This window comes from Zophobas morio, unplaced genomic scaffold, assembly GCF_036711695.1.
Source record: "Zophobas morio isolate AGI-343-1 ecotype UQ-CSIRO unplaced genomic scaffold, CSIRO_AGI_Zmor_V1 ptg000002l, whole genome shotgun sequence".
Lineage (NCBI taxonomy): Eukaryota > Metazoa > Arthropoda > Insecta > Coleoptera > Tenebrionidae > Zophobas > Zophobas morio.
The window spans coordinates 23,446,720-23,462,357 of NW_026972107.1; the positions used below are offsets into that span (position 1 = coordinate 23,446,720).

General features: G+C 36.1%; 2 protein-coding genes across 3 annotated transcripts; both read right to left on the reverse strand.

Moving 5' to 3' along the window:
- Positions 1 to 1,708: 1,708 nt before the first annotated feature.
- On the reverse strand, positions 1,709 to 12,978 carry LOC135130895 (UDP-glucosyltransferase 2-like). Of its 2 annotated transcripts, XM_064058349.1 has the most exons (8): positions 12,923 to 12,978; positions 5,026 to 5,182; positions 3,723 to 3,925; positions 3,249 to 3,674; positions 2,995 to 3,199; positions 2,709 to 2,940; positions 2,440 to 2,659; positions 1,709 to 2,393 (listed from the first exon to the last, which is right to left on the reverse strand). In XM_064058349.1, exons 3-8 carry the CDS (start codon positions 3,914 to 3,916, stop codon positions 2,117 to 2,119), a joined length of 1,554 nt encoding a protein of 517 aa, XP_063914419.1. In that variant the 5' UTR covers positions 3,917 to 3,925; positions 5,026 to 5,182; positions 12,923 to 12,978; the 3' UTR covers positions 1,709 to 2,116. The 2 variants fall into 2 exon arrangements, with proteins under 2 accessions (XP_063914419.1, XP_063914428.1); XM_064058358.1 differs by lacking the exons at positions 5,026 to 5,182; positions 12,923 to 12,978 and adding an exon at positions 4,601 to 4,919.
- A 964-nt stretch (positions 12,979 to 13,942) lies between these two features.
- LOC135130308 (mitochondrial inner membrane protease subunit 1-like) lies at positions 13,943 to 15,077 on the reverse strand. Its single transcript, XM_064057704.1, has 3 exons — positions 14,985 to 15,077; positions 14,638 to 14,932; positions 13,943 to 14,061 (listed from the first exon to the last, which is right to left on the reverse strand). Exons 1-3 carry the CDS (start codon positions 15,075 to 15,077, stop codon positions 13,943 to 13,945), a joined length of 507 nt encoding a protein of 168 aa, XP_063913774.1.
- Positions 15,078 to 15,638: the final 561 nt, after the last annotated feature.

Consider the following 15,638-nt stretch of genomic DNA (forward strand, 5'->3'; position numbering starts at 1 on the left):
ACAAGTCAAACAAATGACCTTTGCATTAATTGTGTGAAATATTGTGTGAGATTATTTTCATGAAATGTTTTTTTTAATTCAGTCTGTGTAAACGACTATTATCAATTATTGTGGTGCTAAGTGTGTAATATTTTAAGAGTATCATATTAATGAATTTATACGGTCCGTTAAACAGCCAACATATGTTATTTCAGAACGAAAATGTAGCAATGAGTTTGAGAATATGAACTTACTACAACACTATTGCTCCACCTGGTTAAGTTAGTGTTTTAAGGACAGAATCTTCACAAACCTTAAACCTCAACTTTGTAAGTTCTTCGCAGTAACAAACATTACATTTTTTTTTTAAATTCGTCTAAGAAGCGATGTTTGAATAAACTTTCTGATATCTTTGACGAAAATTCATAATTCTTAAGTACCTAGCGTGTCCACCACCCCGCAAAGTTTTCTTCTTGTGACTTATCAAAAAAAAATACCAGCAACATATTTATCTCCTTTTTTCCTGCATCAAGTTTCGGAAAAAAATGTCATGTTAACGGATTTTTAAATGAGAGGAGCAACAAACGCTGTATCGATAACATCTTTTTTTTGGGCCACTGTTCTCTAAATACCTACATACAGCTGCAATCAACACGTTTGTTAGACATGTTCATCTCAACTGTGAATTTCCTAGTAGTCTAAATCGTCCGGAAACAAGCTGTTTACGGCCTAGGCCGTAAAAAATTGCACCTAACAATTTCATTGGTCGCTATGCAAAGAAAAGTCCGCGCTGACTGTCACTCTCGATTCCTAGTCACTCTGTTATGTCAAGAAATATGAAATTATTTAATTTTTAATAAATAATAGACTTACGCGGCCCAAAAAATAGTGTGCACCACTCTGTCAAAAACTGCTTTTGCTAACGCTCGGCCTGGCAAACTCGCTTATATTCGCAACAGTTTAGTTTCCGGCCTTGTAATGCAAAAAACTATTGGCTTCTTTTTTAATAATAATTGTCTAACAGATAAGTGTATTATTATAATTGAAAAAAGTTTGAAAGAAAAATATTTGGTACAAATATATTCAATATTATTAGAAAATGTTCAAAATTTACTAAAATTGGCCATATTTGTCAATGTTATGATAAAACATAGATGATTTCTTCACGTTCACTACACAACACAAAACTTGTTAAAAATCGTATATTGATTTGATGAAATTATTTGTTTAAAATTTAAAACTATTGCAGGTGTTTTTTTTTTAATTTGTGATTCTATAATAGAAAACCGCTGTTGATTTATTTGTTTGTGTATACTAATTAGTGACAGAAAAGATGTAACACCTAGAAGGTGTTGAGATATTTTGCTTAAATTCGGTATACGAACTTGATATCAATAAAAAATTAGGAGACAATTTGATTTGCTCGAGACTATTTCCAGAAAAAAAGTTGTACATTCATCGATATGTTGACAGAATATGAGGAAAGTGTAATCAAGACCTTGGAATAGTGTCGCCAAAGGTCCGATGTGTAATAGAAAAAATGCGAGCGTCGTCATCTTCGTGTGTACAAGACAGAGAGTTAGAAAGCAAAAGTTTTCTTAATTGTTTGTATATGATGTAATAATTGTAAATTAAATGAAACCTACACTTTGTAAACAAAAATATGAAATTGATCTTATTATTTATCATTTTCCAGTAAAAGTCAAATCTGATAATTTAGTATGCAAAATTATCGTTGAAATTCATTTTTTATTGGTCGTCATGTATGAAAAGTTTCACGCCGCACAACATGAGTCAGTACGGTCCGCGTTCCTGTGGTCCAATGCGCAGAATGTAATAAGAAGAGTTGACGTGGCATGCAATGCATGAGACACGATACTTGCTAGATCTAAATCCAACGAGTGCTGACTAAGAAAGAATATTTTGAATCAGTTTAAGTTTTTGTTTTTCAGATCGATGTGCTTTTCAAAAAAAAATGGATTTCCTGAAATTGTATGATAAACTGGTTTTTTATTTTTTTAAATCAAATTTATTGCACTTCTAAACACATTCTTCAAATATTGTCTGTTTTAAATACTCGAAATTATTGTGGTAATGACATTGCATATACCCAATTGGGTTTGGATCTAACGTACAATTAATCAATTTTAGACTTACGTGTGCCACATACAAAACTAATCACAAATTTTACAGTTAAAGCTACTAAATGTACAACAATAATGCAAAAACATATAAGAACCAAAGCAACATCAATCAAATAGTACTGGTACCAAGGCAAATCAGCTCCAGCACTTCGTAACTGCGGTGCTCCATTGTGGCGTATAACATATTCTATCCAATAAGTGGCTGTATCTAAGGGCGACATTGGGCGATCTTTAAATTGACGTGAAACTCTGTCAGTATTTTCCTTGTATCTAAAAAACGCCATTGATAGCACTGTCAGTGTTTAATGAATCTTACATCGGATCGTTGAGTAATTTCTTCGCTGCGTCCAGTACAGTTCTTTTATTGATGTCTTTGTAAGACACTTTTATGGCTATTCCCATTATTTCAGAAGTGTGAACGTTACGAATTTGGTCCGCAAAAAGCGGAATACTTAATTGTGGCACGCCACAATAAACAGCTTCTTGAAATCCTAACATACCGCCATGAGACACAAACAGTTTGGTATTTGGATGACCTAAAATTAATCAGCACTTTATGATGATTTATTACACCTGTGGAATTACAAAGAATATCAATTTGTGGCATCCATTCTTCGAAGTGTATATTTTTAGGAATTCGTAATCCGTTAGGAAATCCATCACGATTCGCTTTCCACAGTACTTGGTACGGTAATTCAGCAAAAGCATCAAACATCCCTTGGAGTTTGTCGCTGTCGAAGGTTTCAGTCTGGACCATTGAGCCCATCGTCAAATAGATTATTCCCTTGGATCTAGTCGTGACAATAGTTTTAAAGTGCTACAATAATCTTCTTACATAATTTACTAAAACAATCTAAGAATAAACGTTTACGTTTGATAAAGATTTAGGTTCGTGAATATGAAGTCCTCCAACTTCTATAAAATTAGGGACAGTGGGTCTAGCATAACTAATACTAAAATGACTATTTACTAGTAGAAGACTCGTATTGCGTGTTAGTTCTTCCAGATGCGGTAAGTTTGCACCAAAAAATTCTTGACTTATCTTATCTGACATCCATTCAGACAAGAAACGATACCTTAAAAATACATTTGCCTTAAAACGTACACATAAAGCAAACGTCTTACAAAAATTTGGACGTTATCAACAGCAACGTGTTTTCAACTCGCTCATATAGATTCATTTTCGCCATTGAGGCAGCATAATAAGTAGGAATATAAGAAGGGTTGTCAGGATTGCCAATCCTATCATTAGCCCACGGCAAACTTATACTACTAGTGACAGAAATGGTTGGCGCATTGAACAAATTGCCAAATCCTAACATACAGTCACTTCCGAAAAGTTCCGTAATTACTAAATCGTAATTTTTGGGAAAGCGCTTCAGATCTTTTAGAATTTGGGTTTTTAAAAGTTTTTCACAGACATCTACTCCTCCAAATATCGTCATAAAACGCATTATATTGTAGTGAGACTGGGTCGCCGCATCAACCATGTTCAGGGACAGGTTGTTGGTGAGTGATGGAAGACTGCCTTTCAAACTCATCTGATTATACCTACAAACATATATTTTAATACATCTTAAAGAAAATAAACTCTAATACCCAGGAGGTGTGTTTTTTGATGGAAAATGAGTGACAACATCCACATTATGACCTTTTTCAGCAAGACGTTTCAAAAGACTTTCGAACATCAGAAAGTGGCTCTTTACGTGTAGGGGAAAAACTCCAAGTATATTCGCCGATTGACAGCTCAAAGTTAGTAGAGTAAAAACAAACAGCGTTGTTGTACCCTGCATATTTGATGGCTAAAAAGGAAAATTAGAATTCTGTGAACATTAAAGGACGCTAGTTTAATTTTTATTTCCATACTTTTTTCTGAAATTGGCACACAAATCATTTTTTTACGGATAACATTATGCACGTGCACTTGACCAGTAAAGTTTTTTTGTCACTCATATGGCTATTGATAATAATCATATAAAAATAAAATATAACAAACTCTTTTTGAACAACTGATGAAATAGAACATTTAATTTTTACAACACTCTGGCCATTAGATAATGGAAAAAATGTACAAAATGAAAAAAAAAAACTTTACTGAAAGCTAGGGTAAAATGAAAAAATACATCTGGCAAAATTGACAAACCTCGACATGACGATTTTAATTATATTTCTATAAATTTATGTTGTGTAATTGTCAGTCTACTTGGTAAAGTCGGTCAAGTAAAGTCAGTCCAATATATTGTCTTTTCCAAGGTACCCGCTAAATTATATGTATAGTCGTGTTGGCATCCCTTTAACGCTTTTCTTAACAGAATATTTTTGTTTCAATGGAAATCATCAGAAAGTTATTTTTAATTTTGATATGGTCTTCATAATATTTATAGTGCAATCAAAATTGTCATATTTCCCTTAGCTACCGCTGGAACGGTAAAGCAGAGAAAAAAAAAACTCTTTTGGACACAGAATTTAACACTAACATTAAACAGTAGTTGCGCACAAAAACTTAACTGAAACTGTGAACCTAATGAAAATTAGATGCAATTTATAATTTATATAATGCACATCTTATCGACATTCGTTGCAATAAATACTCTGCTTGACCCTATCTACCATGATAACCCTGCTTTTTGATATTTTTGAGTAACCAAAGAATTATTTCATAAAATCATGTGTTTATAAAAAAATGTATTATTATACATCTTCTAGTTAAAAGAACTATTTGCATACTTTACGTACTATTTCCAAAAAATCAGATAGCTAAATTTCGACAGTTACGTCTATATCACATAACGTTACCTGTAAAGTATTTCATAATACATATTTTTGTGAAAGCATTATAGAAAAATACATTAAAAGTTAACGATATTTTAAGTTAAATTACTGGTACACAGAATATACTTACCTAAATTTCATTCGTTTTATATAATTTTACTTAGAAGATGTACACAGTTTTTCATCGAATTGTAAACTGCGAAGTGAAATAAGCATCAATATTGATATTTATTCTATTGACGTCCCGATTGCACTCATCGCGTCATGAAAAAGCCTGATCTAGAACACTAATACGCACTTAAATACATTATTCATAGATTATAAAAAAAATATGTTGTACGAGGTCAATTTCATAAAATGGTTGTGAATTAACCTTTCCTTTTAAAAATCCCTGAACATTTATTCCAATATCTAATATTTGTACTACATATTGAACTTTCATATTTATAATTACTTCCCATGCAGCAGAATTCATAGAATTTCAAAGCGTAATTTTCCGATTTTTATTTGTCAGTCGTATACTTTAAAATTGTTGTGGAGATTAAACAACGCTGTCTTCAAAAATGTTTAAACAAGTCTTTTGGAAAAATGTATCCCGATGTAACTGGTATGTATTTCATTTAAATGACCAAATAAAACTGTTAACACTGAGGTTAGACTTCAACTAATGCCTTTGGTGGGGTCACTTGATGTATTATCTATAGTACAATAGAGAACAGGAATGAGTGAACATTGAGTCTCTGTTTTTAAAAGTACCTATTCTTACGATGATCAGTAATTAAAATCGGCGTGGATAAAACAACCTATTTCTCAGTAACTCAAATTTACACAACTAAGTGCACAGCGATTATGTACAAAATAACTCCGGCGCAACTTGACTGGATTCTCTCTCCACTGAATTGACTGAATAATCTGTTCCGGAAGGTGGTCTCTATTTAAACCCATGCGTTCCTCTGAATGGTTCGTGAACGCCGCTTCGAGGTTTTTTTGGACCCCGCAATTGAGACTTCCAGCGACCCACTCCAGGATTTTCTTTATGCAAACACCGCCCGCTCGCCGTCACCGATGATGAGTCACCCATCATCGCCGGGTGGTGTATGAGTTTATTTCGTAACATTATTTACTGGAAGTCCCCCTCAATAAATTGCTTAGTATTGTAACAAAGATAATGTATCGTCCAAGTCTTCTCTCCAGTTGTTGGCCTAAAAGGAACGAAGGTTACTGTTATTACAATATTTAATGGTCAAAGACGTCAAAAAGCAAGCAAGTGTCGTAAATTTTCGCTATTTTCCAATCTTCACGAATTCCTGCTTTCTACTATAAAGGTGGAGCCACAGAAGCAGGTACTCGTCAAGTAGCGAATGCCGAATATTCGTCCACTTAAAAAAAAATACCGACAAGTTGTGCATAGGGCGAACCCCAAACATTCGGTATTCGGCAAGTAGAGAACAACCCAACCACACTATCTGGAGTTCGTTAAACAGTGGCTCGGTACTTGGCAAGTATGTACCTATTAGTGTGGTTCCGTCTTAAGAATAAAACTTTTGTTATGCTTGTACGTATTTGACAAGAAAATGGGCTCTTTGCAGGAATTTTAAAAGATGGCGACCAATTTAACAGATAAACAACGTCAACAACAGTATTAAAAAGATTCCCAAATTAAAATGACAAAGCTACTTTCTTGTTGTTTTGTCGTGAGTGTAAACGCGTATTAAAATTGGTGTGTAGATACAGTTTTGGGTGTAATTTCATAAAAGGGCAATTAAAATAAAAATGAATCGCATTCGACGCCAGCACCTTCCCTCAAAGAGCGTAGTTAATGTAAGACCAGTTAATTAGGTAATGACATGAGTTTCTAATCTGAAATGTGTAAAGTTTTGACTATTTATGAACACGAATAGTTTTTGTTATTGTTTGTACATTCACAGTTCATGTTAAGACTTTTAACTGTTCGTGTTTCTAAATAATACAAGTTTACAACAAACAAAAATAATAGAACATGTTCACATAAAAACATATGGCGGAATATACATGAATGATACATGTAAGTATACTAGTCCAAAAGGTATAAGGTTATATGACCATCATAAAACTAGTTGACCGCAAATAAATACCCCCTTTGTGTGGTTCGCACTAAGCTTACCGGTTGGCAATAAATCCTCTTCTAAACATTTCTTGCTCACATTTAACAGGGCCGGCTTTCAAAGCGAGTGGTTATTTCGGAACCCTCAGCGGCTGCAGGTAGTAAAGAAATAGTGTAGTGGTGGATTTACATATTTAGTGAAAACCGCCCCTGAACGAAACCACAACAGCCGGTCGAGCTGCAGTGGACACGTTATTTACGACCCGAAAACCGTTTCTATTGTAAACAACTTAACTTCGACACAATGGGATGATTTTATGATAGTCATATAACCTTATAGCTTCTGGTTTACTATATATACAGTGTACCAAAAGATATTGTACGACAAAATATATTTGCAAATGACTCCAATTATGGGAATTGCACCCAGCATAAAACTGTCAACAAGATTACTCGCCACCCTTACCTTTTCAGGACCGTATTTGTTTCAATACGTGAACAGGTATATTGTTAAACGGACCGCTTTCAAGAAATTTAATCTTAAAATTTAAGGACACATGAAAGTGTGGTTCTTAAAACTTTTTAAATCTTTGCAAATACATATTTCCTAGAAAAATCCCAATAAAAATGAACTCTACGGTGATTTATATATGAACGCTCCAAAATTTGAAGTTCGCCTCTGGCTGAAGTCGTACCTCCGTTGCGAAGGGTTCGTAATGGTTTTATTGCAGGTTGCGGTCCAAAGTACTAAAGACCCCTCATAAAGTAATTGACGGCGTTTGCGTTTATATTTTGGTAGACTGGACTCAAACATTTAAAGCGTTTATGGCTTTGACATTTAAAGTACTTTACAGCCGACCTTTCATAAAACTTAGTAAATGTAAACCATGCCATGTGCCAGGGACGGCCGAGACGCGAAGGATCGGACTAAGAGTAATTTTGTTTTTAACATTTCTTCCATACATTAATTATTTAATCATTATTCTGCAGATTTGAAAATATTATTAAGATTACCACAATTTAGTAGTGCAACAATTGACATAATTAGGGACGAAGCTTTCAAAATAACTGCCGAAACGTGGGCCAATTGTGTACGACATTCCATAAAAGGAGAAGACCAGTACAGTCTTGCCCTGTGCTTTTACCAGAAACGGTCTTTTCAGGTAGGCATCGGTGAGCGGGTTTAAGACATCCGGCTGTGACGGCCTATTGAATTATAATGGCAGTCAAACTGGTGTGAAGGCATAAACGCCTTAAATGTTTGAGTCCAGTCTACACTGAACAATATACTATATGTAATTACAGATCTGGATGTTGTACATAATAAGTTATTATAACACACTTATAACTTCTCACCCGTGTTTTAATAATAATTCAATTATGACATTTATACTATTCTTAAAAGTTGATTTATTTTAAGAGAAAGAACCTTGAAAATTTTCGACAGTCAAATTAGTAACTTCGTGAACAGGAACATGTGGGGTTTAATTTGTGCTGTGGGTATCGTTGGTAATTTTTAGAAATAGCGACAGATTTTTATTAGATGCTTACGTTTTGAGAGCTTCGAGGAAGAAGTTTTTAAGGTTGTTTTGAATTGTCAACAGCTAGGATCGGTTTTGGAGAGATGGACGTAGGTAAAGAAAGAGTTTAGAAAATTCTCGAAACCGGAAGTACTGGAGCATAGGGCAGGTAGACGAAAGATAGGACGTATTTACATTTGTACAGATTTACATAAATTATTATGAATGAGTTTAGGTCGATCACGTGATTTGTGGGAACGGTTGTTCCTACAGTGCTTATTATTATTATTTTTTTTTTGATATTGTTATTTGTGTATCACCGTTCGACAAGCTGTATATATCTAATGTTTATTTTCACATGTGCTTTGTTTTGTATAATGAGGGGTTTTGATTTAATCGTTAACTTGAATTAATGAATAATTTAACATCATGTAAATTCTTTGTTGTTTGCAATTGTTGATAGTGTGGCATAATTTAACCTCACGTAAATTCTTTGTTGTTTGAAATTCTTGATAGCGTGTGGCATAATTTAACCTCATGTAAATTCTTGATAGTGTGGCATAATTAATTGGAGTAATATAAATGTAATAAGTATGAATGGTATATATAAAATACTCCTATTCACACTCGCGGCGATGACGTAAACTGCAAATTTCTGGGAACTTGGAATCGGCAACCAGTGCAGAAGTTTGTACTCAGATGGAGGTTCAAGACCGGCAACCAGTGCGAGAGAATCTAAAACAGAAAGTAACTTCGGTGAGGGTCAAGTCCGACAATCAAGGAGGATCCAAGAGAGCAAGTCCAGAAGTGACTTCGGTGTTTTTTTTTTGTCGAAAGGGAAATGCCTTGCGCGGACCTCGTGCTTGGTTCTTATGCACAAGGTACTGTAGGACTGTTATTTTTTTCTAGCTTACCCACCAAAACTCCTCCATCTTCTGCTTTGTCCCTTTCACCCCGGTCCTGACTTCTGAGTGGTCACAGTGGTGCTGTGCTAAACCTATTGATTCACCTAGGAGGTTTCCCCCCGTCTATAAGAGCTGCCTCTTAAAGACGGTGTGATCGGTAATAGGGGAGATCATGGATGGTTGCCGTCGGTGATGGGGGCAGGTGGGATCACACGCCCATTCTATCGTCACGCAGTCCTTGCGGGGCCGCTTGTGACTTCGAGTGGTTTCTTCATCGAACTCGTAGTCAACGGCTTCTGGCACCAAAGGGTTGAGGTGTTCTTCAGCTTTCTTGAAGGTGCGGAGCGTAGTTTCGTGCAGAAATTGCTTTAACTTCGGAATGTTGGCCTCCTGAAAAATCTATTTGTTTCTGAGATGAATCAGGGGGTGCTGAGAATTGTTGTCTGAGGGACTTCCAGATGATGAAATTGAGTTTTGGAAGGTTCCTACCTCCAGGCTACTCAGGCATTAAATATGATGGGCGAATAGAGAAGAAGTTTATTCTTGATCGGCATCTTGCTGCGTCTGCCGATTAGTGGCGCCAAGAGGTCTTGGTTCATCTTGACTACAATGTAGTCAATCTGAGGAATAAAATTCAGTTTTTTATCAATGAAGACACCTAGATATTTTGTTCTGGCCGAACATCGAAACGTGCCCTACTGGGTCTTGATGACTTTTCTTGATGAAGAGCGCAGAGTTTTATTGGGATTGACTGTGATGAACCAGCGTCTACACTACTCTTCCAACGCAGCAATGGCCTCCTGTAAGTAGGTGGTCACATTGTGCGCCGAAATGGAGCGTATAAGGATGGGGCTGTCGTCTGCGTAGATCGCGAGTCTAGTTCGAGGGGGTTTGGGAATATCTGCAGTAAAGATCGCATACAGCAGGGGAGAAAGCGCTAATCTCTGAGAGATTCCGGTACTTATTGGATATTCTGCTGATAGAGTGTAGCCTATGCTGGCTTCAAACATGCAGGTGTCCAGAAATGGTTCGTTGCAGGCGTACCGTTGGCGGTGATACACTCCTGCAAGATGGTACCCCTGGGGCGTTGTAGCACAAGCGGAGTTTGGGGCTACCGGTCTGGGGCTGTTCTCCCTCCACGACGGTGATTCTATCTATCGCAAAGCCTACAAGTTCCTCATGCCGGACACCGTCGAAAGGTTTGGCTACATCTAGAAACACTGCGCCTGTGAATTGACTCCATTCAGCTACGACCCGAAGAAGTTGGTCGGAGCTGGAATGGTGGCCTCGAAAGCCGCACTGTTCGTCGAAAAGGATGCTTCGTTCGTTCACAATTTCGGCAAGCAGTTTCCATATAACTCTTTCAGCGACCTTCTCCAGTGACGATAGATGGGGTGATGATTTTGAAGAAAAGATTGACTTTTGCCGGGTTTCGTAATGAAGATGACGTTGGGCTATTTCCATTTACTTGGAAAAAAACGAAACTTGAACATAGCATTGATAATACCTGCCAATGTGATGGTGGCTTCGCCGAAGAGTTTTTTCAGTGCTTTGTTGTGGATCTGATCTAGGGCTTTCCTCGACCTTTGTCGCAATTGTTTTCGATGATGAGTTGGTCGTCATCGGGTTCTTCCTCTCGAAGATCTTCGACGTTTTCTTCAACGAGATCCATATGTTCGTCGTCTGCATCAGGATACGTTGTGTTTTTTTTTTTATGAAAAGTGGCGGGAACGTCTTCTTTCATACAAGTGCATACACTGCGTGTGAGTCGAGAGCGAGAGAAATAATAGACAAAAATTTTTCCCTAGGGGGAAAAGAAGCGAAGAGCGAGAGTGACTCGGCCGTGCCCTTCTGACCGTCCAACAGGGACCAATCGCCATCGGTCGCCATCTCCAAAAACCCCCTACGACTATATTCACAGATATATTACATTTCAAACACCTTAAAAATATGAAAGAAAAGACACTCGCGAATTGACAGACATACACATATTATTACAAACGAACAAACACAAAATTCATTCGATACATCTGTTTGGAATCAATGCAAATATTTGAATATCACAAATTTAATAAAAACAAAGCAAAATCTGAATTAAGTAACTGGATGCAAATACACAAGTTATTACGGGCATGTGGCGGCAGATTTTAAAGTTACGGCAGTTAACAGGAGCACAACAAAAGTACCCCTGGGGCGTTGTAGCACAAGCGGAGTTTGGGGCTACCGGTCTGGGGCTGTTCTCCCTCCACGACGGTGATTCTATCTATCGCAAAGCCTACCCGCACGCACCTCCATTACGATCATGCTGTGCGAAACTAGGCCATTACTGTCACCAGACCCGTAGTTAGATCTCGACTATTGGTCCAAGTCGAGAGCACTACAACATCGGCGGCCGCCCCTGAATCTATCCAAACCTGTGGGCTTGTACAGGTGACACGATAAATCTCGCCAGCCCGACTAGGAACCGCACTTCGCACGTTTTCTGTGTTATTTAACCTCGATTCCATTTTTAAATGTTCAATCTCTTATAATAACTCTGATATTAACAACAACTGAACAAGTGTCAAAGTTTCAACGAGCAATAAACAACATTTAAATTCGCCATACAATCTTGTGAAATTTTGAACAACAAATAATTCGCATGTGAGATTAAAATTGGACATCAAATAATTTATATGATAGAAACATTCATCAACAAAGTATTTACAAAACAAACTAATTAGCAAGGATTTATGAAACAAAAGATCTGGTGTGAAATGAACTTGTACAGATAGAAATGTTATGTTAGGTTAAAACTGTAGAGCATGAAATTTACGTTCAATTAAAATTATACAACAAAGAAAAATTGCTGAGGTTAAAATTGTGAGATTAAAGAAATATTGTATGAGGTGAGAATTTGCAAAGTTAACAAAATTTACATGATATTAATAATTGCCACACTTTATCAACGGTTCAAACAAAGAGTCTACATTATGTCAAATTATATCATGATCTAAGTGATTGGTTACTTCAAAAAAACAATTTACTTTGACAGTTTAAAATACCGCGAACTGGTTACCCCAACAAAACACATAATAAACAAACACAAAAATATACAATCATCGCTCCGAGGGAAAAAGCGTCTCGGTGATGTAAATTTTAAATCGTTGCGAGGAATTGCCTCGATGATGTATATTTTAGCGGTGTAAGAAATAAGCCTCATTGATGTTATTAATCTCTAGCGTTGCGAGGACGAACCTCGATGAGGTAATCAATGTGTGGCGTTGCGAGGACAAGCCTCGATGAAGTAATCAATCTGTGGCGTTGCGAGGACAACCCCCGATAAAGAAATCAATCTATGGCGTTGCGAGGACAATCCCCAGTAATGTGATCATGGTAACGATGATAACCGCCAAAGGGAAGAAATCATTTTAAACCCCTCCCGCCAGTTCGCAGTATAATGAACTTGTTTAACTGCCGTAAATGAAATATTAGCAATCTTGTGTGAAGAATTTAGAAGTGTTATAATGTAACACTTACGTATATGTATCCAGAAACCTATTCGTAATTAAACAACAAGGTGTTTTCCTGACTAAGTGAATTTCATGAAATCTTCTAGCACGTGGATTATTTAAATAATCCTGATTGTTAAATTGTTTTAGCACTAGCTGACGATTAAGAAAACCTAACTTGATTGGTGAATTTACAAACAATAGAAAAAATTTACAGCACGTGTTTCGCGTTGACTGGAAGTCCGCAATTTTCGATTAAAAGACCGCGCGGGTTGGGGACAACAGAGTGACGTCAGTTACGATTGATTGTCGTTAAACAAAGGCTTCTTCCCATTTTATTAACTACCAAACCAACTAATTTAAACTAGTTCTTACCACGTGTTTACACTCACAAAGACACATTCAGACTGACTCTACGCCATGCAGCTTTCGTCTAACCACCAACCCTCAAACTAAAAACCCCTAGCGCTAAATTGTCCGACTACCTTGCAAGCGTTACCGTGCATATTTGGTTGTCTATGTTTAACGATTCCTTTTTTGTGATTGATTTTTTTTTTCAAATTCAAATTATTCAAATGTGATTTCGCGCCACTGTTAATTAATTTCAGCGCGAAAATATTGATTTAAATTCGGTCACCACAGTGTTTAAATTTGTAGTGTTCAAATATTTTGTATTAACTTATATCATTTGACTTGATTTTTTTTTAAACTGGACTGGAGAGGATTTTTGCAGCTGGGAAATAAGTTCCTTCTAGTTTATTTCAACAGTTTTTCCTTCTTCAGAATGAACGAATAAACAATTTGCTCCCCATATTTTGCTTTTTGCTTTACGGGCATTTTTCCTCCAAAAACCGTAAGGTTCCATTTTATTCACGTAACAGTTCAAGGTCAAACTTTAAATTTTTTGCGGGTTTTAAAATTTTGTGGACCTCGCAATTTTGTCGGAATGTTTGGTTTATCATAACGTGGATATAACAGATTCACAAGTGAAATTTAAAAATGAATTCGCTTATAATGGAAATTACAGTTTTGGGAACGAAACATAAGTTTACATCTTGGAACAGATTCTATAGATGACCAGTAAACTAATTAAGCACTGTGGTATACAGGGTGTTATTGAAAGGTACGTACAAAACAATTGACAGTTATTCGCGAAGTCTAAGAAGTCTGAAAAACTTATTTTGTGTTATCAAAATTATAAGGGGAAATTAACCCTTATCCAACCTTTTTAGACGCTACTGAAGGATAAATAGGTAAAATTAATTTATTTTAGTAAATCCTAGCAACTGTAACAATAAAACTTTTGTCAAGACTAAATGTTGCTATAGAAACGAAAGATGATCTTTTTATCAGAGGCGTACAACGAATTTGGAAATAAATTTTAATAATTTTTATCTCTAAAAGGAGAATACTTTTACCTGAACTTTGTTTTACTTTTAGCACCCATACTTCGAGACAAATTGCCGATTTCATTTTGTACGTACCTTTCAATAACACGCTGTATGTACTACCTCCAAATACATATATCGAATTTGAGCAAAAAAAAACAGGAGTCACAATTATCAATATTACTGTGGTATTGAATATTTATTATAAGTGTTGCTATGTACAATAATAAAGTACTGACTGTATTAACACCAAAACAGTGCAGTAAATAAGCACTCTGTTTTGTTTCAGTTCTAAGATTTTAATTGAATAAAATTTTTACGTCATTTAGAGGCCACACTTTCAACAATGCTCTACTTCGAATTAGTCCTTGTGGCACAGGTCCGTATGTTCTAGAATCTGTTGAATTGGTAGTGTTATCACCTTCTAACCAAACATGTCCTCTTGGAACAATCTCATAACTATTAAAACCAACTCTAATTCTATCACCAGGAAGCCCAACAACTCTTTTACATATATTTTGCTTGGGGTTCATAGGACACTTGGCTATTACAATGCTACCTCTCTTTACATTATTTAACCTAGTACTGATATGTTCGGATAACAAAACATCATCTGAGTGTATTGTAGGCTCCATTGAAGGTCCAGAGCACTAAAAGTAAATTACATTACACTGTTTTTTCGAAAAACTTTGGAAAAATTACCAACACTAAAACGCCTACATATTCAAAAGTACAGTGTGCTATGCAAGCATACTGAATGATGTAACCCACGGAACCTAGGAGCTTTCTAATCATATTTCGTTATGTCTTCATTGGAAAAGAGTACAGGTAAAATCAAATTTTCTTTTAAAAAAACAACTGTTTGGTAATTTAAGGTTAAGCATGTATAGGAGACGAGGTTAATCAATGTCGAAAGTCGAAAATAGAAAACAAGCTAGCTAAGAGTAGGTAGTAATACAGAAATGTTCAAAATTGGTGTTCAGTATTGACGATAGAGGTCACAAGCATAGAATGTCACAAGTAACGGAATAACGACCACAGATTTCTTGAACAGTTACAGGTGCATTTGTTGACGTTTAAAAGACTAATTTTAAAGCAGACCCCTTTAATTTGCTGTCATTGGGTGATGTTCTCTTTTTTGAAAGGTAAGTGCACTTAACCACAGACCACACACTTTAGATGGGAATCTACTGTACTACCAATGGTAATTAGAGACCCTAAATAAGAGAGTCTGGCCAAAGCCGCCATTTTATATCACAATCAAGCGCGCCTTTTTTAAAATTTGGCGTCACGTGTGTAATAACCAAAAAAGTAGCAGAAATTCGGTAACAAAACATTAAATAAATTGAAGGAAAA